The 26,672-nt window shown below is 41.1% G+C and overlaps 1 protein-coding gene across 2 annotated transcripts in view; it reads right to left on the bottom strand.

Annotated features, from left to right (window-relative positions):
* Positions 1-22,284, bottom strand: part of UBE2H (ubiquitin conjugating enzyme E2 H) — a 103,637-nt gene extending 81,353 nt beyond the window's left edge. For both annotated transcript variants that reach the window (XM_045855591.1, XM_045855592.1), the window contains exon 1: positions 21,786-22,284. In XM_045855591.1, the coding sequence (XP_045711547.1) occupies positions 21,786-21,838 (53 nt within the window). In that variant the 5' untranslated portion in view covers positions 21,839-22,284. The remainder of the gene's footprint in view (positions 1-21,785) is intronic.
* Positions 22,285-26,672: the final 4,388 nt, after the last annotated feature.

The following is a 26,672-nucleotide window of genomic DNA, read 5'->3' as shown; positions in this document are numbered from 1 at the left end:
AACTGAATAGTGTTTGCCCTGGCTGGCGTAGCTCAGTGGATTGAGCACGGGCTGCGAACCAAAGTGTCGCAGGTTCGATTCCCAGTCAGGGTACATGCCTGGGTTGCAGGCCATGACCCCCAGCAACCACACATTGATGTTTCTCTATCTCCCTCCCTCCCCTCTCTAAAAATAAATAAATAAAATCTTTAAAAAAAACCCAAATAGTGTTTAAATAATTGTAATTTCATAGTATTTAATTCTAGGGATTCATTTCTAGAAATGAAAGGACAACAACTGTTACAGGCATAAGATAGAGGCTTTTCATACTCTAATTTTAACATTAATGCAGTTTTCTAAATATGAAGCAACATTTTACTACCATATTTCAAAGTCAGAACTGAAGATGTCAAGGTTTTTATTTCGTACTTCTAAAAAGCCCTAGTAAATATTCATACCAAGAAAGCAATAAACTGCAGAACTTATTTAACTACCCACATCTATCTGTAAAGATACTAAGATTCAAAATAAGATTTTAAATTTGTTATAAAGCTATTTTCAATTCTGTATTCCCTAGAAAGCAATACATATGGCTGAAGGCTTTTTACATTTTACATACACAATCAGAATTATATGCAGAATGTCGAGATAAAATCAGAATGTTCAAGCTGCAGAGACTCATTAGAATCATCTCCAACAACTCCTTATTCCATAGATAGAAAAACAGATACACCCAAGAAGGGAGTGAAAGGCACAAGGCCCCATGGCAACTGAGCATCAGAACCAAGGGCAAGAACCCTGGATGGTCTGCCCGGCAATTTTCACACCAGCACGCTGCTCTCCACCGAACGCCCCAGTCAGGTCCTCTGAACTAAAGCTGGAAGATCCTAGCTAAGCTATACATGGAAACAACCAAGTTCACATTTTTCCCCTTAATGTCCATGAGTCAACAATTTTATCATAGAAGCCTAGTCTCCTAGCAAAGTAGAACCTAGAAGACATGGGATAAAGGTAAGAGGGGAATTTTATGAACCAACATTCATGGCAGGAAACCAGGCCTAAATGATAATGCTCCTAAATCTGTAAAGAAAATAAAAAAATAAAACTTAACATTCATTGTGGCAGACACTGCTGGTGAAGCAACCCAATATCTATTCTCTGCTTCTTTCTAATAAAACTCTGATTTTACTAAAGGCAATCAAAAAGCAATGCTTCTCAGCCTCTCCTGCACCTAGGGTTGGTCAGCTGCCATTTCCTGCCCAGGATAAAAGTGCAATTTGTAGGGAGAGACACTCAGAAAAGCAACTTAAAAGTTGGTGGCACAGTCTTAGCTAGTTCTTATACTTTTGCTTTGCCCTTTCCTTCCTCCTCCTTCGTGAAACATGAATGTTATGGTAGGAGTAACCCCTTTAGAAACTAGGCCACACACTGAAGAGGACTGGGTAAAAAGACAGAAGGAGCCTGTGTCCCTAATGACATCATCTTTGCCCTTGTGCCTACTTGCTAACTCCATGTTATAGCTGCATTAGTCCAGATCTGTTACTAGCAGCCAACTACAATGCCTAAGTTATTCACTAAGCAACTACATACTAAATGCATTCACATACACTATTTCTTATGATTCTTCAAGCAATCTCATAATGTGGTATTTTCCTTGTGTTTTGGATGAGGAAACAAATGCAGATGCAGTTCCAAGTATGTGACTAAAACCTACAGTCACTCCACTATACTGTATTTTACTTTTCAAATGTAGTACATACCTGAAAAGGGATATGCATTTCAAAATACTGTCTCAATCATTTCTCATATAATGTGCCACAAAATCATGCATTTCCTCTAGAAAAACAATTACAACCCTGTCAATCCACAATCAGACTTTAACAACCTCTGTGGGTGTATTCTTCACCAAGAGTCCTCCTTTGGTTGACAGACGACGAGAGATCATACCTCCAGCGAAGTGTCTATCAGGTGTGTCCCTGAGTGTCCATTAGATCATAAACAGCAAAAAGCTCAGCCTATTCACAGCAACCCACATAACCTTGGTCACATACACTGAACTATGGCAGTACATACTCAACAGGGACTAATTTACCACCTCTGACCTTTAAATCAAGGTAGCCACCAGACACTTCCCAGCCCGACTGGCACCTTCCTGCACGTTTAACTCCTGCCTCCAAGACATTCAGCTTCCTTCAGGCAGCCTTCCCAAAACCTGACTGAGATTCAAGTCTATGCTTTTCCAAGGCCCTGTCCTCTTTTAAACTTATTTTTAAGTTAAGTGCCCACAGTATTTATTTGCATAGTATCTTTATACAGTTGACCTTTGCACAATGCAGGAGTTAGGGGTGCTGACCCCCTGCACAAATACGCATATGTAACTTTTGGTTACAAAACTTCACTACCAACAGCCTACTGCTGACTGAAAGTCTCAGTGATAATGTAAATGGTCGATTAACACATTTCGTATGTTATGCGTATTAGAGAAAAGAAAATGTTAAAATCACAAGAAATATGGCATCTACAGTACTGTGCGTAGTTACTGAAAACATCTGCGTGTACACGTATCTGCGCAGCCCACGCTGTTCAGGGACCGACAGTCTCTCCACGCTGTGGTCCTATTCACTTTCACACAGAAGAGAAGAGAAGCACAGAGTTAATGACGGAATCTGGTAACTTATCCTTAAACAGACTTATTCAAGAGAGCAGAAAAAGCTCTAAAGATGAAGACATGAGCGCCTGTGCCCCGCGGGCCCTCATAAAATCATGTAGAATAAATATTAACAGCGCTGAGATTCGGAATAACAGAAGCCGAAAGTAAACTTGTAATTTAATTCCTCAAGCATCAGCTGAAGTATTAATAAATTTACAGTTCTTTAATTAAAAGAAAATTTCTGAAAACTTACTCTGCTACTCTCCACTCCTTTTCCAAGAACTGCAGAGTAAAACCTCCCCAGGCCTGCTTCACTCAGAAATGGAAATAACTCAATACTGACCATTATGTTCCCACCAAAAAATATGATTAAATAAAAAACAAAAGACTTTGCATAGTAAAAAAAAATCATATCAGTTTTGTATTTTATTTGAAAAGCCTGGACTCTGGCTAGTCTTCTAGCTTGGAATAAAGCTAACTGCTCTATGAATGAAATATTCTAACAATGGTCCCCCACGGTCAGCTGCCAGAGTCAAGTCAGTGCCTGACAAAAATAGCATTTAGTGCAGCACATCCTATAGCTCAAGAAGTAAACCACCATCCAGTGTGTCTCCTCCTCGTCTCCACACAAAAAGAGGCACCACCTCATTCCATCACATCGATGATGTACCACTGCTCTACAACACACCATGAGAGAAAAAGGCCGATCACTGAAATGTGACTCCCCGCCAATTGTAAGACATCAATTTCAAAGCTATTAAGATGCAGGAAAAAGTGTCTAAGAATCTATAAAATACAGTGCAAATCTGACATTCTTTACTAACATAAACACACTTGCCATCTTCACACACTAATTTTCCTTCTTGGCTAAATGCGTATTTATGTGGTTTATTGTATATTCAATTCAATCTGTTTCAAATATTTTATCAAAGATTGTACTACTATGTCAACACTATGCGAGGAACAAATAAAGCACATCCTCGACTTTATGGCACCATGACAATCTCATCCAATGTTCGGTGGAGTCCCCCTTTTCTGCAAGGGACACATTCCAAGACCCTCCAGCGAATGCCTGGGACTGCAGACAGTACCAAACCATTCTGTGTTTTCCTGTATATACAAACCATTTCATTTAAAGGGAGCACTTACAGCTTCTCTTTGGAATGTCCGAACTGCCAACACCACTACTCTTGTCTTTGGGGGCATTAAGTAAAATGAGAGCAACTCGCATGTTATAAGGGACAAAAGTATGAGAAAGCCACGCTGGCTCCAGGCCCATCACTAGAAGGACTCACTCTATGATCTCAGCACTTCCAACCAGTCTCTGTAGCCCAGGTTTTCATCCGGAAAAACGGGTGAATAAATACTAGAACGAGAAGTGCCACATTACAGACAAGGAGCGGAGGGTAAGAAAAGCAGACCTGAGGACAGAACGGGTCAGCAGGATAGAATTTAGCTACCTGCTACTAAAAGACTTTTTGAAAAAAGTACAAAGGTAAATCTGGAAAAAAAAATTAGAAACCTTAAAGATTATTAGCTCTATTTACTAAACATGGCCCACTAAGGTGAATGAATAAACAAAATGGTACATCCAGGCAATGGAATGTTACTTAAAGCTAAAAAGAAATGAGTTACCAAGACATGAAGAAAATTCAAATGCACATTACAAAGTGAAAGAAGCCAATCTAAATAGACTATTTACTGTATGATTCCAACTATTATGACATTCTGGTGATGGCAAAACTATGGAGACAGTTAAAAAAATAAATCAGCGGTGCCCTGGCTGGGTAGCTCAGTTGGGTAGAGCATCATCCCCATAGACCAAGGATGCAGGGTCTATCCCTAGTCAGGACACATACAAGAATCAACTAATGAGTGCATAAATAAATGGAACAACAACAGGTGTCTGTCTCTCTCTCTCTCTCTCTCTAATCAATCAATAAAAATTGAGCCCTGGTTGGTGTAGCTCAATGGACTGAGTGACGACCAGCAAACCAAAGGGTCGCTGGTTTGATTCCCAGTCAGGGTGCATGATTGTGTTACAGGTTGGGGCCCCAGTGGGAGGCGCACGTGAGGCAACCACACACTGATGTTTCTCTCCCTCTCTCCCTCCCTTCCCCCTAAGAATAAATACCTTTTTTTAAAAAAACTTGTTAAAAAAATTGTTTTAATCAGTGGCTGCCAGCGTCTAGAGCAGGTGGAGTGAGTAAGTGGAACACAGGGATTTTTAGGGCAGTGAAAATACTGTGTGATACCACAATGTTGGACATATGTTGTCATACGTTTGTCCAAACCCGTAGGATGAAGCATTCCACGAGTGAACCCTGTTGTAAACTATTTTGGGTGATTATGATGTGCTAATGTAGGTTCATCAATTATAACAAATGCACCTCTGGTGGTGGGTGTTAATTGTGGGACAAGCTGTTCACGAGTGGGGGAGAAGGACTCGGGAAATCTCTGTACTTTCCCTTCAATTTTGCTGTGAACCCTTAAACTAAAAAGTCTTCTGGTTGTTTTGTTTTTGTTTTTTAAACTACTGGAGCACTCATACTTGAGGAAGCAAGCAAAGGAAATGGAGGTTACCAAAACATCAGCTGACCGCCTGCCCAGGGTCGTGGAGCCAGTAAAAAGACCGACCCTAAGTGTCATACTAGTGGCTCTTAGCATCTGCATGACATCCAGATGCTGGCAAAGGCCAAAGCTCTGAAAACCGATGTAACTAAATCAATAAACAGTTGGTTTTTAAATACTTCTGACTTACATACCACACAAAAACCCAGGTGTCTCCTTGAGTTGATATAGAAATCCTGAACTATCCTCTACAGTCTCAAAATAGAATTTATTACCACTCTATAACTAGTGAAATATTTCCCATTAATATTCAATTTCCACCTTTCTTCCTATTTTCAAGGACAACCCTGGGAGATAAATACTTCGCCTTAACTTTTACTCTAGATTAAACAGGTTAGACCAAATTTTAATATCCTTCTGTTACTTTTCCAGAGGTCACTACGCAATAGCTTCAGTTATAAATACCCTGCTCACGAAAACAGTGTAGTTTTGTAAAACTTTTATCATATGGAAATCAGGTAGTGTTGTTCATAGGAAGAAAGGAGAAAATGGCAAAATTCAGACAATATAAAAATATAACAAAACCACTGAAGTAAGTTTTCTCATTTAAAGGAGTTAAGATTCAACTGTTTAGAAAATTCTGAAGAAAAAGTGAAAGCCAACTACAATTATATCAAGATTTTCACTGAAACTACAAATAGAACAGCTAAAAAGTGTCAAAATAGTGAAAAAATATACTCCTTAAGATAGACTACAATGTTTCTATGAGCCAAAATAATGCCCTTTGCTAGAATTAGCAGCTGTTAAGAATATATTCTCTACCTGGCTGGCATAGCTCAGTGGATTGAGCGCAGGCTGCGAACCAAAGTGTGGCAGGTTCGATTCCCAGTCAGGGCACATGCCTGGGTTGCAGGCCATGACCCCCAGCAACCACACATTGATGTTTCTCTCTCTCTTTCTCCCTCCTTCCCCTCTCTAAAAATAAATAAATAAAATCTTTTTTAAAAAAGTTTAAAAAATATATATATTCTCTTACTAATTATGTAACTACAGTAAATCCTCACTTAACCTAGTAGATAGGTTCTGAAACTTTTTGAACATGACCTATAAAGAAACCAATTTTACCATAGGCTAATTGATAGAGTTTAGTTCCTTACAACATCTCGTCAACACTGTAACAAAATGGCATCCAAGAACCTGCCTGAGCTCATAACAAAAACATATACTGAACATAATAGCATTTTATCACTACTTTATCTTCAAGTTCTCCTTCTGATCTAAAACTTTTAGACTATACAATTCTTTGAGTTATGAGGTTCTCAACGAATAGCTTTGCAACTCATCCTAAATTTAATCTTCATTTTCACATATAAATGTTACTATAGATCTAAAAACAGCCGAATGTAAGAAGTTAAATTTGCCATGCAAATAGCTAAATGGAACTCCTATACCAAAGCCACTAATAACTAAGATGAATACACCTGACAGGTTACAATCAAAAGTTAGAAACAATTACTCCCTCTAGGAGGTCGAATCTAATCCCCCAGCACCTCCCCCACCCATGTGTGTTAGTCACACAACTTAGTGATGAGCTTCCAAAGAACAGAATGCAAAGGAAACACAGTAACTTCACAGTAGAGAAACCAGGCAAGCACCTCAGTCACGTGAATCAAGGTTACTATACCCAGTGCAGTTATGAGTGAGCACAGCGCCACTCACTTCTTTCCAAAAAACCGCAGTGAATTTGGCCAAATTTTAATACCTCATTATCATGAGGTCTGATGGGGGGGGATCACATAAACTGAAATTGAGGAGCATCCCAAAAACCACCCGACCAATTCTCCAAGATAGTCAAGGTAATGTAGAACAAAGGAATAGTGAAAAATTGCCACAGACTAGGAAATATTGGGTTGGCCAGAAAGTTTGTTTTTTTCCATAAGATGGCTCTAGTAGCGCTTAGTTGTCTTTAACTTCATCTGAAACAATTCTATTATATTGTATTATGACAACTGCCATATCAGTGTACATTAAAAAAAATTGGTGAATTTTGTGTAGCCACTTTAATATTGAAGATGGAAGAAAATACACATTTTCAGCATATTATGCTTTATTATTTCAAGAAAGGCAAAAAACAAAACTAAAACACACACAAAAAAATTATGCAGTGTATAGAGAAGGTGCTGTGACTGATCGAATGTATCAGAAGTGGTTTGCGAAATTTCATGCTGGAGAGTTCTTGCTGGACGATGCTCCACATTCGGATAGACCAGATGAAGTTGACAGCAATCAAATAGAGACATTAGTTGAGAACAATCAATGTTATACTACGTGGGAGAGAGCCAACATACTCAAAATATCCAAATCAATAAAGTTATTGAGGGAAATGAAAAATGTACTTTATTTTATGGAAAAAACTAAATGGACTTTTTGGCCAACCCAATCCTAAGGACTGAATCCTAGAGCAGAAAAGAACATTCATAGAAAAACTGGTGAAATCTGAACAAAGCCCAGAGTTTAATTTATGTAGTGTACCAACACTGATTCCTTAGTTTTGGCAAATGTGCCATTGTAATATAAGAAGGTAACAGAGAAGTACTCTCTGAATTATCTTTACGACTTTTCTGTAAGTCAAAAATAAAGTTTATCTTTAAAAAGTCAAAAGGTATCAATCGTTAAGGCAAAAACAGCAGAAAATTAAGAGTCGCTTACATCCCAAGCTTTCTTTCACAAAATCATCCCAATGTTTTAAAAATTAAGCAGGTAAAGTCTTTATACACATTCAGCTGTGTTGACACTAATAATTAAAAATACTAAAACATGAAGCAAAACTGATCCACTACAGGCACACAGAGCTTAAATATCAATAAAAATACTGACACCTAAATTTTCTGCAAAAGATGTACTTAAGATATATGGAGAGTATTAAAAGGCATAAAGGGAAAATACCTAAATGCTTAAATACTGGATGTTTCAAACCCTGATGGGATCCTGGTTCTGGGCATATTCTTTTACTCAATTATACCCCCACATTCCCTCATTTACTTTTGAAAAACAAAATATAATTCAGATAATTAAATATATAAAATTTTGAAAAGAACAGCATGCTGCCATTCTAGCCTGATAAAAAGCTTCTATGAATCAGGCGCTCTTATGGGACTTATTTTATTTTTAAACTGACAGGGCACATACGACCAGACACCTCAAGAACACAAAGCACAATGCCATCTAATCTACTGTTAGAAAGAGATGTCAGAACATTTATATGAAAACCTACTAAGTCATTTTTAGTTTTGACTTCATGACTCACACTCATAAATAAAATTAACTGAGGTATTAGTCTATAGTTTTAATTCTATTTTCACATATCAAAAATGACTACTAAATAGCGAAACTGATTTTATAAGTTGCAAATGAAAAGCAGGCTCCTTAGTTCAACTTTGGCTTTTATTTTTTTCTATCAATAAAAAAAATTACCAGAATTTACAGCTAAGCACCAGTATTTCTCTAACTATTCTTAAGGCTACAATTAATATTGCTTAGGAAGAGTACAATTATTAATTTCTACTCAAAGAACCCTTATATTCAGAAAGCAACCACTGCTTTGTAATACTTTTTTTTTGCGCTGCCAAGTTTTCTCCACATATAAAAACATGCCAAAATCTAGATAAAATTCTAAGATTTCACTTTAATAAAATGTCATCAGAACTTCATCAGAGCTGACAAAACACTATTAAAAATGACACATAAGAACTAAAACAGCCAGAACTACCAGACCCAAATCATTACATTTTATTCAATTAATTCAAATGAGTAATAAGTCCCAATTTAAAAAGCATCCAAGTCATACACTATTTTTTGATCCTATAAAAAAACAGAATTTCTATTAGCTATCAAGGAAATAAAAAAATAAGACATGTATCTCTGTCAATTAAGATAATCCAGTTCAAAGGCTTGAATATATATGCATATACCAAGTCACTCCCCAAAACAGAGAACAAGCACCAACAGACACAGGATTTTTTGTTGGTCATTCTTTGAATTACAAGATGCAAAGGGGCCCAAACTCCACCCTGGGAACAAGCCCCAAAGGGACGGAGGCCACTCCCATTTACCTTGCCCAAAGAGCAAGAAGAGGACGCTGAGGCTGGGAGATACAGACCTCTTCACTTCCTAGCTTGAGAACTTGAAAGAAAATGCAGTTACTTAGTAGCTTCTGAATCTCAGAGACACTGACCAGACTGTATAATACCAGCTTAGAAAAAACAAGCTCTTCAGCGGCAAGAAGAGACTAGTACCTTTGAAGTGTTAAGAACACAAAAAATTCAGGCGCCAAGTTCCACTGTGCCCGACTTCACCGAAAGTTAAAGCAAATCTAAGGCATAGCTTATTTTTGCGTTCAGAAGATAAATAGCAAAGCTGTAAACGACTTTTCATGTTTCTGGCGTAAGTTTGAGTTAGATGAATAATTGCCAAGCTGCACACAGTGAAACAGGCCTAGAAAAAAGGACCTGGCTTCACTACTACTTTTAATTAACCTTGCATGTGAGGTAGGGAAAAGGATCTGGAAATACCTTCTCCCTAAAGGTTTATTTATGTACTTCCCTGCTAGTGCACTTAACTGTCTTGCCCGATTTCTAAAAATTAGCCAAAACATAGGCTAGGAACACTAAAGGAAGAGACATATACAAAGGTACACTGGAATACTGTATGAAATGGTATTATAGTCTTCATGAGCCACCAACAGTCTTCCTGATGTGTTAGGTTTTTAGATGTTACAAAATTCTCGGCTAAATCTCAAAGGAAACACCACATTAATTACAGAGAAAGAATCTGGTACCTAACTATTCTAACCCAAGACCCTACAGAAAAAAAGATAAAAGCAAAAGTATTCACAAGAGCAGGAATGACTCCATACAGTTATACTTAAACATACGTCATCTGGTGATCAAAGACAGCATTCGAGATTGCCACTCTTTACTGCCGGGAGATGGGCAGCAATCCACATAATTAGACCAAAGAACACACTCAAAACACATTCTCCTTCTTCCACCCATAAAACAAACCGACTTAAAAAAAATTTTTTTTTAATTTTTAATCCCTAAGGATACAAAGGAACAGAGGTGTTAAATAAGGGTTTTTCCCCCCCTCTATTATCAGGATGGTAGCTATGGTGAATTGACTGGATTAATTGGTAAAATTGTGTTGCCAAATCGATGATTGTGTTTTCAACCATATATTATGTTCTACATTTTAATATACTTACTTAAATATATTCTAAAGCAACACTGAGATCAGCCACCAAGTTAAGATAAAGAGCTAAAACTCCTTTTGTCAGAAAACACCACAAGTGCTCTGGCCAGGCAGTTCCACTGGTTGGAGTGTTGTCCCAATACACCAAGGTTGCAGGTTCGATTCCAGGTCAGGGCACATATAAGACTCAACCAAAGAATGCATAAATAAGTGGAACAACAAATCAATGTTTCTGTTTCTCCCTCTCTCTCTGTCTCTCAAATCAATTAAAAAATGATTAAAAAAAGAAAATGCTACAAATATTTAAAATACACTTCCATTAATGAATGTAATTTGTAATAAAAATCCAAAATATCCAAGACCTACATCATAGCATGATTCCTTTTTTTTTTTTAAGGTTTTATTTATTTTTAGAGAGAGGGGTAAGGAGGGAGAAAGAAAGGGAGAGAAACATCAGTGTGTGGTTGTCTCTCAAAAGCCCCCAGCAGAGACCCGGCCTACAACCCAGGCATGCGCCTCTACTGGGAATTGAACCAGCCACCCTTTGGTTCCCATGGTTCGCAGGTCAGCACTCAATCCACTGAGCCACACCAGCCAGGGCCATGGTGTGATTTCATTGTAGGAGTCTTAGTCTGGATTAGTGATGACCAAGTACTGTAGTTCCCCCCATTATGCAGTTTCCATTTCCATGGTTTCAGTTACTCAGGGTCAAAATATGAAATGGAATACTCTAGAAATAAACAATTTAAAAGTTTTCAATTGCATGCCTTTCTGAGTAGCATGAAAAAAATCTCACAAAGTCACACTCCATCCCGCCCCAGGTGTGAATCATCCCTTTGTCCAGTGTCTCCTCAATGTGTGCACTTCCTGCCTGTCAGTCATTTAGCAGTCAGCTTGGTTGTCAAACCTACTCTCAAGGTACTGCAGTGCCTGAGGCAGGCGACCCTCATTTCACTCAATGATGAATGGCCCCTAAGTACCAGAGTAGCGATGCTGACAACTGGGATAAGCCAAAGAGAAGGGGTAAGGGTATCTATGCACAGGCAAAAATGTATACGTTGGACTGGGCACCATCTGCAGTTTCAGGCGTCCAGCAGAAGTCTGAGAACACACGCCCTGCAGACAGGGGGCGGGGGAGCTACTCTACCAGCTGACAGGCGTGGAACCCTGAGGGCCAAATGTAAGTTACCATTTGTTAAGAATAATTTTTAAAAATCCAGTTTCTTTCCTGTGGAGTAAAACAAAAAGAGTTATATAATTTCAAGCTTTGTTGCCATGGAGATTTACTAATTTATTCACAGATTTATATAAATAATTAGCAAAAGAGTAAACATGCAGTAGTCTGTAAACCTATGAAACAATGTATACATCTATGTAACACCAGGTGGTCTCTTATGGACATGTTCCTACCAAAACAACCTACAGATAGACACTACAATGGAAATCTTTACCTGAATTTTTTTAAAGCTTTTATTTATTTATTTATTTATTTATTTTTAGAGATTGGGGAAGGGAGAGAGAGAAAAGAGAGGAAGAGAAACATCACTGTGTGGTTGCCTCTCACATGTCCCCCACTGGGGACCTGGTCTGCAATCAGGCATGTGCCCTGATTGGCAGTCAGATCAGCAACCCCCTGGTTCACAAGCCTGAGCTCAATCCACTGAGCCACACCAGCCAGGGCTGAATTTTTAAATTCTTTAAATTAATGAATCTTTCAGAAACTGTCTCTGCAATATAAAGTGAACCGATTAAAAAGCAATATCCAGATAACCAAAGTTATACTGGCACCATTTAAACAAAACAACTAAATTTCTTTTCACTAATTGAAGTGTAACCCAATTGCATCTGAAGTAACACAAACCAGGCACATGCTGTTATCTAATTTTCTATTTATATTACTTCAACTAAGATTTTATAATCCAAGAAACCTTGAAAAAAATGCACATGATAAAAACATGATATAAGGAAAAAGAAACATTTTGCCTAACTAAAAAGAAAATACATAATTTGCAACATTAACAATTTCACATGTAGGAAATCTCTCTTACTTCTATAAATAATGCCTCCCTAAAAGTGGTTTCAAGTTAGAAACCAGGAAGTTGAACAAAAGACATACAGACTCCATTCACAACTAAATATATTCTAAACCCTTCAACATGGTTCTCACAAGTGCTGTGGCCTAGGCACCTTCTGTGAGCTCAAGGAAGGATCCCGCCATCATGCCTTTCTGCCCGAGGATGATGAAGGCCAGCCAATCCTCTCCCGTTCACTGGGTGTCCCGCTCTTCCCTGACTTCTTTGCAGGGCCAGGTCAAAAGATCAATAGCACCTATTCAAACCACTACCTAATGCCCTAGGCACCTAAGAAACCAGGGGAAGACAAAAATGATCCCTCCTCACTCATGTGCTGCCCTAGAGGGACTTCTACCACCTGGCTCTTGAGGGCTTGGCTTCTTCCAGCCATGGCAGCTACCACCCTGAGCATCCGCCTGTACACAACCACCCACCTTTCCCAAGCACCTGGTGAGGTACACAGAAGCAACTATAATAACCATAGTACCTGCCCATAAAAATACAGTAATTCTTCTCAAATGCAATAACCCACCAGAGAATCACTACTGTACAAGCCCTCAAAAGTACTCAGACTTCTCTGTTTTCAAAGGTCTCTACATTGCCCATAAATTACACATGGGCAAACAAAAATAACACTCTGATACACACGCTCCAGGCATCATCGTCCTCGTGTCTGGCGACGGAACCAAAGTCTCCCACTGAACAAACTGTCACTGCCTCCAACCTGAAACAGGCATAAAGCAGGGTGTCTTTTTCCTTGTTGGCCAAGCTAGAAGTTCCAGCTGTCAGTAATAGGATGTTAACTTTTTTAAGCAATATTTACGTAAAACACCTATATAATAACTCTAATGTTTGTAATTTATCAGGAAGAATAACCACGTATCACAAAGTAATGTGTAATTTTATTATAGTAATGTCTGTTAATTCTTTCAAATAACTCACACAGGATGTCAAAAAATAATGACACAAACCCCCATCATTTTGTTAAAAATTAACTTTGAAAAAATAATAAATGGTAATGGATGGGGAGACTTGACTTAGGGTGGTGAACACACAACACAGTGAATGGACGATGCCCTGTGGAACTATGTACCAGAAACCTGTCACAGGTTTCATAATTTTGTTAGCCAGTGTTGCCCCAATACCTTCGATACTTAAAAAAAAAGGATTCCAGAAAACACAGTAAGGGATAACCTAACTCTGAGACTCTGTTTCCACTTCTGCACTGAGTTGCTATTGGTTCCTTTCACCTGGGTTTAGGGCATATGAAAATTGAAGATACTACTCAGACTCCACAGACTCCTATGTAAATAAATACCTGCAAACTGCTGTAAAGGTAACTGGAGGTGCTAAGTAAAACTAAAGGTAAAAATTTTTTTCTATCAGTATTTTACAAAAAGCAAGAAAAGGGTACCATGAATAAAAAGTGTGCTCACCTTTTCAAAAAATTGACAAAGTTTTAGCAAATCCAAAAATGTTATTTATGCCCATACTGCTTAAGTACCATTTCAAAGGGCCACAAAACAAAAATATTTCACAATGAAAATTTAACTCAGTTATTTTGAATGGGAGGGCAGACCAGCTACAAAACTAAATCTGACAGAGTTAAGCAGAAATCAGTGCTTTAGGATCATGCTATTTAATGGGATTCCTTTAAAATAAACAATTGAAACAACAGTTTAACATCACAATCTAAATGTGTCTGAAATACAGACTATCATCAGTAAAAATTAAATTCACACTACCTGTTAAAAAGGTAAACCTAGCCCTGGCTGATGTGGCTCAGTGGACTGAGCACCAAACCGAAGGGTCACTGGTTCGATTCCTGGTCAGGGCACATGCCCGGGTTGCCAGGCAGGCCCCGGTTGGGGACCTGTGACAAGCAAACCTCACACACTGATGATGATTCCTCTCTTTCTCCCTCCCTCCCTTCCCCTAGTTTGGGGTCTGCGACAGGCAAATCTCACACAGTGATGTATCTCTGTTGTTTCTCTCCCTCTTTCTCCCTCCCTTCCCCTCTCTCTAAAGGTAAATAAATAAGAGCTTAAAAAAACAATACCCAAGCCCTGACTGGTGTGGCTCAGTAGATTGGGCATAGTCCCACAAAGCTAAGGTTGCAGGTTTGATTCGTGGTCAGGACACACACCTGGGTTGCTTGTGTTCCCAGTCAGGGCATGTACGAGAGGCATCTCATACAATGGTTCTCCCTCTCTTTCTCCCTCCCTTTCTCCTCTCCCATCTCTCTAAAAAAATATATATATTTTTATATACATTTTTATATAAATTTTATATATGTATTCCTATACATATATATATTTTTAAGTTAAACCTATACCCACCAAAAGTGATTCAGCTATTCCACTCCCACCGACCCAAAAGAAAAGAAAGCATACGTCCACAACAGCTTTATTTGTAGTAGCCCTGAACCAAAACAACCCAAATGTTCACAAAGAGGTTAATGCATAAACAAACCGCTGTACAACCATACAATAAAATAATACTCAGCAGTAAAAAGGAGAGAATTACACAGCAACAACATGGGTGAACCTCAAAATATGGCAAAAGAATCCACACAAAAAGAGTACGTAGTGTATGATTCCATTCACATAAAATTCTAGAAAACACTAAATAGTTACAGTGACAGAAACCATACCAGTGGGTGAGCAAGAGGCAAGAACGACCACCTCAAAGCACGAAAAGCTTTTCAGGAAGATGAATATGGTCACCGTCTTGATTGTGGTGGTGGGTTTCATCAAAACTTATCAAATTTAAATATGCAGTTACTTTATGTCAAACATACCTCAATGAAAAAACAAAAGAATTCACGATACAAAAACTAATCCTACAGCTCTTGCTATTTGTATCTATCTGCTCCTGAATGTGATATTTTTAACCCACCAACTCACAATAGGCGCTCTGAGAAGTACAAAAGTACCCCTAATTTGAGGAGCATCATTATTTTTCAAAAAAAATGAAAGTTTCAACAAAGAGATCAGAGCTCATCTTTCATCATTATGCCACACTGACTGCTGCAGTGTTGAAATAACACCAACAAAAACACAGCAGAATAAAATGAAAGCCCGCTAAGTGCACGCCTCGAGATTTTTAAATATTTTAATTCAAATGTTTACCTTCTTTGATCTAGAGTCCCATTTCTCAAAAATAGGAATAATCCAGCAATACAGGGAAAGCCTTGTACACAAGACGTTAATTTCAATCTTATTTACCACAGAGAAATGGCAAAGAATTAAACTGATAAATGGCATGTTACATCAGTTATTCATTATGTTTGATATTTTTAACTGTGAAAAACAGTTGCAAAAATATTAAGCAAAAACAAGGCACACGCAGTATTTTCAGAAGCTTGAAAAACATATCATGGGAGGAAAAAAAAGAGTAATGAGAAAAATCCTAATGGTAACGTTTGAGGACAACAGTTACTAAATTGCGGTCCCTAAGCCAACAGCAGCAACATCTGGGAACTTGGCAGAAATTCAAGTTCTCAGGCCACACTCTAGACTTCCTGAACGGGACAACTCCAGGGAGGGGACCCAGCTACCTGTTTTAACAAACCTCCAGATAACTGACAGCCACTATCTAAAGGGTAGAATTATGGGTAACTATTTTATCTCCCTTTTTGTAAGCTACATTTTCTTCAATTATCTTAGTACTTGTACAACCCAACTAAGTTTTTTTCATTACAGTATTTTACTAAAACATACACTGAGGGTCTACAGTTGAAAACAACTGCACTTATATAAGCACTTTGGCAGGTCTGAATTATATGCCTAAAAATCCAAAGGTCCTTGGAACCATTAAATCTAGTAAGACTGAACAAGATACTAAATTGCGTACACTAAAGTGCAGGTCAAGGTGCTAGGGAAATTGCACAACACTAGAAAACCAAATACATGATTTTCTAACACATGGACACAAACAGGGTAAGGGACTTTTATGGGTCACATCTGCAAGAAATTTTTATCCCCAAAAGCTGAATTTTTAGGCTCATGTGTAATTTACTAGAACTGCACTGCAGGAATCAGATGTCCTGAAGCTGTGAATGCTTACTCATGTGGGTTCCTGCTTAACCAAAATAAGTACTCGTATGTTATATCTGTCACCGAAACCTAGGCGGAGAAAACAAATTCAGAACACTGGGAGTTGCCAAAGCTTTAACTCTGAGCTTGAAGACCATTAAACTGTCTACCTTTCACCTCATCATCTCACTAAAAACAGAGGCCACAGGAAATAAAAGGCAAAACACAGGTTCCCGACTGACACGGGAACTGATGACAACATTACATAATTGTCTACACTTTCAGCACAAACCAAAGAGTAACAAAGATTACTAACTAAAGGACAGAATAACTACTGATTAACAGCAAAATACTAATGTTGATGTCAAAGGCAAATGACTACACACTTTAATGTTTCTTGTTTCCATTTTTTAATATCTTTTTTTAAGATTTAATTTATTTACTTTTAGAGAGAAGGGAAGGAAGGGAGAAAGAGAGGGAGAGAAACATCATGTGCACGAGATACAATACTGATCAGTTGCCTCTTGCACTCTCCCAACTGGGGACCTGTTTGGCAACCCAGGCATGTGCCCTGACGGGAAATCAAACCAGCTACCTTTGGGTTCGTAGGCTGGCACTCACTCCACTGAGCCACACCAGCCAGGGCTAACATCTTTCTTTTAAATAACAGGAATAAATCTCGCTGCTATAGCTCAACGGATTGAGCACGGGCCTGTGAGCTAAAATGTTGCTGGTTTGATTCCCAGTCAGGGGCACATGCCTGGGTTGCTGGCCAGATCCCCAGTAGGGGGCGTGTGAGAGGCAACCACACATTGATGTTTCTCTCCCTCTCTTTCTCCTTCCCTTCCCCTCTCTCTACAAATAAAAAAATAAAGTGAAAAGATAAACAGGAACAAATATTCCCATATATCCCATCAAATAAAATTCACATTTTAACCTTTCTATTCCTTGAAAAGTCAATCCTGAAAGTAAATACAAATTATTCAAAAAGGTGATATATACAGTCCTGACCTTTAAAAAAAACTGACTAGTTACAGAATCATCATGACAACCCCCAAGGGATTTTTCAATGCTAAACCCCCAGCACCTAACACCAAACATGGCACAAAGGGGGAACTCAAACATGTGAGGGGATGAACTGTTACTGAAAGTTTCTGAGCCCTAAGCAGATACCCAGGATTCTGTAAGATTCACTAATGCCGTTAATAAAGTTAGTGTTAAGTCACTGCCCCCTTCTAAAACTCAAAGCTTTTGCAGAGGAAGCTTACATTCTACCATACTTTTCAGTCTTTGCAAGAGTCAATTAAGAACACAAAGTAGCAACATACCCTGTTTCAAGTTACTGCACTCCCTCTGAAAAAGGTAATCTTTGAAAACTCTTGGTATTGTAAATTCCAAAATCTCACACCAATAACAAATACAGAGTATGCCAAGTCCCCATTATTATCAGATCTACTTTTCTGATTTAACCTTGAACATTTCTCTCACTCTATGAGGTCAGATTTTCCTCTCCTCCTTTTACCCCTGAAAATGCACTTGATCCTGTAACACCAAGCACAAGGCCTTCCCAGCCCCTACTTCTTTTGTATATAAACACCCTCGGCCACACACTCTATCAGCTGTTTGGAAGCTCCACCCCTCCTCCTTTTCCGGGTAGTAACAGAGCAGCCAATGAGCTGTGAGAAGCTGTGCCTGCGGCCTTTTGCCTGCAAACGCTTTTCCAAAACAAGCAGCTCCAGCCTTCAGCAGGGGCCACTGGTTCACAGATAAAAGGATCACCAGGCTGTGCAACAGGGTGAGACGAGTAACCCCCACCAACAAGGAAACCCGTGTAATCTGAGCTGTTTGTTCCTCTAGCAGGGAGAACTTAAACCGATCTTCCTTTAGGGCAAATCACGCTTTAAGGTCACCCAAGTCCCAGTTCTCAGACAATCTAAATAAGCAGCAGAGTTTGAGACGGAAACCTCAAAGATCGCCAGGCTGGAAACAGCACAGTATTACTACTCATCTACCTGAGTTTGCAGACAAATGGCCACACTATTCACAACCATTCCACAGGATTTAGGCTAAGTGTAAGTTTTTTGAGTGGGACACACTTTTAACAGGGCCCAAAAAGTCATGTACATCAGTTTCTAAGCTCCTGGAGAGGTTTGCACAACATTCAGCAAAGGATCAGAAGAGAAACAATGAATGAGTCAGAGTTTCAGAACATAATCGCCCAGCAGATTATTAAGTGAATAAGTGAATTGGTGCAAAACACTCACTCCCCATATAACTTGGAAGTCAGCTCTCCTCCTACCAACCCATCACAAAAGAAATAGCACTGACTCCAAACAACCAGAGTCAGTGTCTAGGGAGGTGGTGGAAGGCAGTGGCCAGTTAGTTACACATCCTCTTCTCTCCCTACCCCCACACCGCTACTTTCCTACTATACAGGTTCCCCACCAGGCTGTAAATCCTTGTAGCGTAATTACACTCGGGAGACATCCAAAAATGGGCTGAAACAGGAGATTGCAATGAAACCAGCTATCAGCCTCCACACCAAAGAAATCATCAAGGGACACTAAGGAGCAAAAAAACAAGTACATTCCTTCAGACCTTTTCTACTTCCTCTCCACCATCTTTCATTTTCAACCCCCAGCCCTCTCACACAACTGTACTCATTTTCATAGTGGGTTAGGGAATTTTTTCCTTTTTGCTAACTATACCTTGCTCAATAAACTGTTGGCTCCATTTGGGCCTGCTAACGTGCATTCAACAGAGAAAGGAGGCCACAAAATCTCTCAACCGACAAGACATATGCACACACAAAAGGATGCAGGAAATTTTAACTTCCAAACTATGTTAACCCAGAAAATCAAAAATTTGAAACAAAGATAACCTCTGCCTTTTAAATCCCGAGACTGCTGTTCTCCTATCTCAGAGATCTATGATTTTAAAGCGCCTCTGCTTTCTTTTGTCAGAAAGAAGGAAGGTGGGGAAAGAACAGAAGGCCAATACATCTTAGCCTTTCTTTATCTTCTACTAAAAATAAGCTATGAAATAAGCCACTTAGGGGGAGGAAAAAAAGAAAGACACCCTGCAGTTCTTTGTCTGTTTTCCTCTGCCTCTCCACCCCCCACACCCCGAATCCTAAATGCGGTAATCATTCTAGATGCCACAACTACTAAATGAACAAAAGGCACTATATGGAAAAGGCATCAGGTCAAGTTAGGCCTCACCCTTTATCCTCAATCTTCTAAAAATATATATGTATATAATTTGAGAACCTGACATTGATCAAAAACAGCTGGCATTCTCCCACCCACCCCCATTCTAATTAAACATTAGGTAGAAATTTGCATTAGGTGTGACAGTAACTCTGAATTCAAGATAAAAATAACTCAGATTCTGCCATCATGCCATTTCCTAGTTTCTAAACAAAAATAAAATCTGAAACTGCTTTATGTAAAATGTACACATAGCCACAGTTGCAAGTTTTCCTGAAACCTTATGAAAAGCCAACATTACTGGTATCATTCACACATTTACAAAACTCAATCAGAGCCACAAACAGCTCATAAAGGGTCTCACTTAAGCCTGGACATATGTTTGGTACATAATATACACTTTGGTACTTGTTCCTCTCTCTAATCTCCACTCCCACCTCCCCAAAATTCTAAATTTCAAACCCCAAAACTTCCAAGTCTATCTGTTCCTAATTTCTAGCCAAGTTTTCCTAAGTGAAGAGAAAAACACCTTCTTATTCCTGGAAAGATTATGAAAAGAAAATCACTTGCCCAGGAACTTCCCTCCCATCCCCCGCTTCCAAACCAAATGCAAAAACTACTCGTTTAAAAACTTTAGCAAATTCCATAACTGAGTATTTAGCAACAATCATCGATCTCTATAGAGGTAAAACGTCCAATCGCAAACAGTAACAAATAAAAGGAAGAAAGAAGGAATTCACCTGAAGAATCCAGCCAAACAACTTGAGTTATATAAACAAAACCCTGCAACAGGGGGAAATGGTGGGGGGATGGGGGTAAGACAGAAAGAGAAGCAGGACACAGGACTTTTTAACTGTGTTTCTCACACTAACACTCCCCACCCCTGCTTCCCCCTCTCCCCAGTGATCAGTTGTTCAGAACACTGGGCTCATTTCCTCTCCCCCCTACCCTCTAAATTACCCCTCAAAAAAATTTCTCGATTTGTCACAGGAACCTTCGCGAATTTCTCTAGTTGGTCCTGAAATAATCAGTCTGGACTCCAACCAAAACCACTGCCTGAAGGACTCTTATCAGTTACAGCTTTCCCACTGCTACCTCCCGAGTACATAAACTTGGGGCGAGGGGGGAGGGTAGGAAAATAAAGGGTGTCGTTGCCAATTACTCCCCAAGAACCTTATCTTCATAGAGGGAATTGCCTTTAAGTGGCTAGTACAGGGGCTATTTTGTCAAGGAGATTGTCTTTCTCTTCCTCGCCCCAGCTGTCATATCTACAATATGGAGGGTGGCTTGCTGGAGGGCCTGGGGGTCCTCACCACATACAACCATGGGTAGGACAAGCTTTGTCAGTGGAAAGAAAAACAGTGGGGTTCTTCTAGGGACCAAGGAGCCTTTACCGGGGGTCTCTTATTTAAAACACTCAGAGCTCTTTATCACTTACAAGAGGGGCCCTGAGCAGACTACTCTCTTCCTAATATAGAAAGGAATTAGGGATAAAGGAGGTCACTCGAGATACCCCAGTTCAAGAAGCACTAAGTGGAGGGAATGGAGGCATCTCAAGAAAGGGGGAAAGGCTTCACTCTCGGGAATTTCTATCTCGGGTTCCTAAACCAGAAGCAAACAGGAAAGAGAGACCTTAAAAGGTGGCCTTGGTGAAAAGAGGTGGCTGGTCTTGCCAAAAAAAAAAAAAAAAAAAAAAAATTTAAAGGCTGTCTTGGGAGTCCAAGCGTCGTGGAGGAAAGTCAGGGGCACTGGGGCGGGGGGGGGGGGTGTTGTTGCAGGAAGAGCGAGGAAAAACGCACATTTCGGGGTACTGGAAATAAAGGGGGAGCTGAAAAGGCTCTCGGCTCCTGAGAGGTGCCAAGCAGCCGCCGTAGGCACTGGGGGAAGGGAAGGAAGGGGGAGCCTCGGACAGTGGCCTGGAGTGCCCCAGGGCCCTTGCTTGGGTTTCAGGGGGAGCCCTAGGCATCCCCACACCGCCCCCCGCCTACAGCCCGAATCCTCCCTCCACGAAGGATACAGCTTGACCACGTCCGTGTCCATACGCCTCTTGCCCGGACTGGGGGATGACATGGTGTCGCCGCTGCCTCCCCGTCGCCTGCGCCGCCGCCGCCGCCTCCCTTCCTTCCTCGGCCCGTCTGTCACGGGCCTCGGGCCCCGGCTCTGAGGAGCCCGCGGCCGCGCCGGCTTCTCGGTGGAGGTGGCAACACCCCCGCGGTCCTGTCGGGTCCAGTCAGCCGCCGCCGCCCCCCGCACGGGGGAACACCGAGCACTGTCCGGCCGAGTGGGGGTGGGGACCCGCGGCGCCCGGCTCGGGTTGCCCCTCTCCGGTTGTAGGTTCCTTCGCGGCCCGGCCCCGGCGCTACTCTGCGCCGCGCAACGCTCCCTCCTGCCTGCTCTAGCTCGCTCGTCTGCTCGCCTGCTCACCCCCTCGCCGGCTCCCTAGCAGCCTCCACGACCAGCGGACGATTCCAGCTAAGTCGGCCTCCCTACCCCAGCCTCGCTCTGGGCGCCGTGATGTCACCTCTGTGACGTCATCGGTGGGGGCGGGTCCAGCAGGCAAAAGGGGTGGGCGCCGCCGTGGCGTGTCTTTCCCGGGGTATTCTGGGAGGTGTAGTTCCTCTTTCTCCTGCCTTCACAGCCCTGTCCCCCTCCCCCTACTGACCTACACACTTAATCGCTCGACTGCCAGTGTCGTTATCATCATCGTAAACGATAATAGTAACTAACAGAAATAATGCATTCATGTGTTTTAGGGTAATGAATCTCTTTGTCATATACACTATTAAAAAGGATGTGTATTTGATTTGAGGAGGCCAAGGTGGCAATTACTCAGGCACCAAAATCTGGAAAATTCCCATACCAGCAGGATCCCCGCACTCTGCTCCCTCCTTGGATGGAGAGAATTTGTTTGTAGCGATTGTAGACTATAGCAAGGCTTCCTCAGAGCTTGCAAATCAGAGTTCATTATCCTCCATACGTATAGGACAACTATTTCAAAGATTAGAGTTGAGGCAGAAAGGTGACAAGGCCCAAAATAATGCTGCACTCACATCCTTACTCTACAGAGTATGAGGTAATTTTACAAAGTGAATGACTTTTAGAAGCAGAAACACCTTAAATATGCTGTAGTTCAGGACAAAGATCGTCTGCTCTCCAAACTCCTATACCAACCCTATGTACTCTGTCATTCACTCAATAAAGATTTATTGAGCACCTACTGTATGCCAACCACTGTGCTGGACATAAGGATATCATGGTAAACAAAGAATCAGTTTACACAGCCCCTCAATGTAGTCTGGATCTAGAGTGTCAGCATCACCTGGGAACTTGTTAGAAATGCAGGCTAGAGCTTCACATCACACATACTGAATTAGAACGTGCAGTTTAACAAGGTCCCCAGGTGATTTTTATGCTCAGTGAAGTCTGAGAGACACTACTCAACAAGCCACTCCAAAAAAAAAAGTGATTTGGAACCCAGGAGTCAACCAGGCAAAGGGGGTAGGAAATACAGTTCTAGACATTTCTCTCTCTCTCTCTCTCTCTCTCTCTATATATATATATATATATAATATCACTTTTTCATTGCCATCACTTTTCAAAATTTTGTATCTATGAATCCACTTGTGTTTTGTCAACCTCACACACACACACACACACACCCCTGAGGCAGCAGCAATCAGCTAAAGTTGAAAGTTGTTGGCTCCTATCATTACATCCCTCAAAAAAAAACTGGCTAATTTGTGTGTGCGTGCTAAATATACATAACATAAAGCTTGCCATTTTCACCATTTTAAAGTGTACAATTCAGTGGTACTGAACACACTCACTGTGTTGTGCAATCATCACACTACCCATCTCCAGAACTTTTTCATCATCCCCAAACAGAAACTCTGTACCCATCGAACAGTAACTCCTCATTCATCCTCCACACCCCCGACCCCTAGTAACCTCTGCTCTACTTTCTGAAAAAGAGGGGCTATTTTGATTTCTTCTAAAAGGGGTGCATTATTCATTCCTAGTGCACACAGCAATTCTATAAGAAGGAGGACATGCCTGAAGAAAGGGATTTCTAACCCCCTTTATATGACCACTTTGTTAGAGGAAGGTAAGGATGGAGAAGAAAATTGCTCCAGACTGTGTCTTCTCTTGGTTCTTCAGACTCCTGTTGCTGCTACCTCCTCTCCCAACATGACTCCCCTCTCCTTCACCTGAGTAACTCCCATGATGAGACAGTGCTTCTCAAGCTTTGGTGTACTTCGGAGTCACCTGGGGAGCTTGTTAAGTTCACAAATGTCCAGGCCCCACCCCTGGGGATTCTGATTCAGAAGGTCTAAGTGGGGCTTGGATGTCCGTGTCTTTAACAAGCTCCCCAGATGACTCCGCATTCTGATGCAGACCAAAGTTTGAGAACCACTGCTTGAAGATTCCAATAGGTATCGGCACTTTCAAAACATCTGCCTGACCCCTTGAGGTGGGTGGGTCCTGGGCTTCCATAATGTCCTGTGCAAATAAGGATATTTCCCACCCACCTGAGTGCAAGATGGCATGCTTAGAGGACCCAAAGGTATTGTTTCCAGAACAGAAAGAACTGGTTGAAGATGGGACACTGAGAAAGAATGGCATGAGGTGCATCTAGGAATTTTCCCTGGTGCTTTACTCTTCACAGATGCTATGCTAATTGTCTAGTTGGAGAAGCTTGTTCTGGACAACACTGGAGAAGGTAGGGCTGCTCTACCTGGAAACGCAGTGGAGACCTGGCCATCTGAGCAGAAAAGGAATCACCCTCCATAGTGTGTCTAGTAAGTATCATAGCTCTGGGTTACTTAGGACAAAGCTGCCCCTCCCCGGCTCCTAATTATGCCTCAGTTAATTGCATATATCCTCCTGGAGCCTCAATTTTCTCATCTGTAAAATGTGGCTCATAACCTGAGTGGGCTGTTGGAGGAAATGGAAAAGATGAATGGGAAAGCCCCTTGTAAACTATAAACTGCTTTTCATAAAGTTAACGTGAAGTGTTCATTACAAGGTGTAATATGATATTGGTGGTGACATTATTGTACCATTAATATCAACCCCCCACTTGCCCCACACCTTATTATACACTGTACATCATTTTAAGGAAAAGGGCATTCACTTTTGGGAGGGGGTACTTTTAAAAAGATGTCACACAATCAGTTTCTTCTCTTTGCAGTGAAGATATGTTCACATTTTAACGATATGCCTTTCCTCTCTGGGCCTTCTGGCCATTTGCTCCTTCCTAAATCCATCTTCCCTCTTCTGCTGTCCTCTCCCTGCTCCACAGCCCCCCTTCTCTGTTGCAACCTCCACTCCTCTTTCCAGAGCATGAGGACTCCTGAAACCTGCCTTTGACCACGTAGGTTCAAGAGGTGGCTCTAAATGGTGCCAAATAACAGCCCTGGTTTTACTTATTACTGGCTCCTGAAACCCGGAGCTTATCTTGAGCAGAGTTAGTTAGCGCTCACCTTTTTCCCCCAATGTTTAGCCATCCCGAATGTCAATAATTTACTCTTAAGACAACACTGGGGCCTGGGAGTGTCTATTTGTAAGTGTCTGCACACCCAGCAGCACGCTGGCATGAGCCATGTTCTTCCTTATCAGGAGCAACCAGGGGCACTGTGAGGGAGCAGCTGTCCAACCCCGCCTGACTCACCAGCGTTGCAATCTGTTTATATCTCCCCCGGGCAGGGCCAAGCTTGACCAGTGGAGCCTCCGGATCTCAGGAACAGCTTCTTAAAGGCATGAAAATAAGTTTGGAGAGAATGTAAAGCTTTGAGCAAGACGCTAAGAGGGAGTAAGATGAAAGCAGTCATTTGGTGGAGTGAGTGGGAGAGCCCAGCCCTGAAGCTGCTCCATCTCTGAAGGTACCTGTTAATCCGACCGCACTAGAACCAAAGTAAATGTATCACTGTCCTCACCCGAAATGAAAATCCTCCAAATAAGACCTTCTGATTCCATTTGACAATTTCTTTTTTTTTAATTTTTTTATTGTTGTTAGCGTACAGCTGTCTCCATTTTCCCACCATCACTTTCCCCCTCCCCAACTACCCCCACCTCCCACCCTCAATCCTACCCCCGTTTGACAATATCTAGTGGGAAATAGGTTCATTTGAGCTGGCGTTCTTGGAATCTGAGATCATGGGCACAGACCCCTCTGAGGGCAATAATAGTAGCAGTTTCCTTGCTGCTATGGAAATAAAAGCTTAAAAATCATTTCAAGCTTCAAACGCACTTCAAGTTATCTCTGTATAACCATGTTACAATCTGTCCCTGCAGAAGCAGTCATTGGGAGCGCAGAAACATGTAGGCCAACAGCAGCAAGGACACAAAGATTTCATCTCCTGCTTCACTGTCCTTCCCACAATGCCTTTGCTACCTCTGCAACATGCTCCTAGGGCAGACACCAGCCCCCAAGGCAGCGCAGTTCAGTGAGGGCTGGACACTCGGAGGCAGGTGCCTCCCTCCTTTCAGTCCCGGGTCTGCTACCTCTTACTGATGTGTGGGCAAACCTCAGAGACATCGTGAGTTCAGTTCCAGACCACCGCAAAAAAGGGAGGATCACGGTAAAGCAAGTTGTCATCTTTTTGCTGATGGAGGGTCTTGCCTTTAATTTGTAAACAAACAAACAAAAAAGAGCTACATCTGTGTAGCACAATAAAGTGAAACACAATAAAATGAAGTATGCCTGTAATTTGGGCAAGAAACCTAACCTTTGTGCCTCGGTTCACTCATCTGTGAGATGAGATGACGGCAGCTACACTACCTTTGCCTCAAACAAGCAAAAGAGATGTTGCAACCTCCCAAGTGCTAGTCACATGTAAGATGTCATCACATCTCCCCACACATACACACATACACACACGTGTGTCTACACATGCACCCAGCT

This window comes from Phyllostomus hastatus, unplaced genomic scaffold, assembly GCF_019186645.2.
Source record: "Phyllostomus hastatus isolate PE091 unplaced genomic scaffold, TTU_PhHast_1.1 phas_scaffold_114, whole genome shotgun sequence".
In the NCBI taxonomy this organism is placed as follows: Eukaryota; Metazoa; Chordata; class Mammalia; order Chiroptera; family Phyllostomidae; genus Phyllostomus; species Phyllostomus hastatus.
Note: the sequence above shows the minus strand (reverse complement) of the source record. Positions and strands in the feature narration are given on the sequence as shown.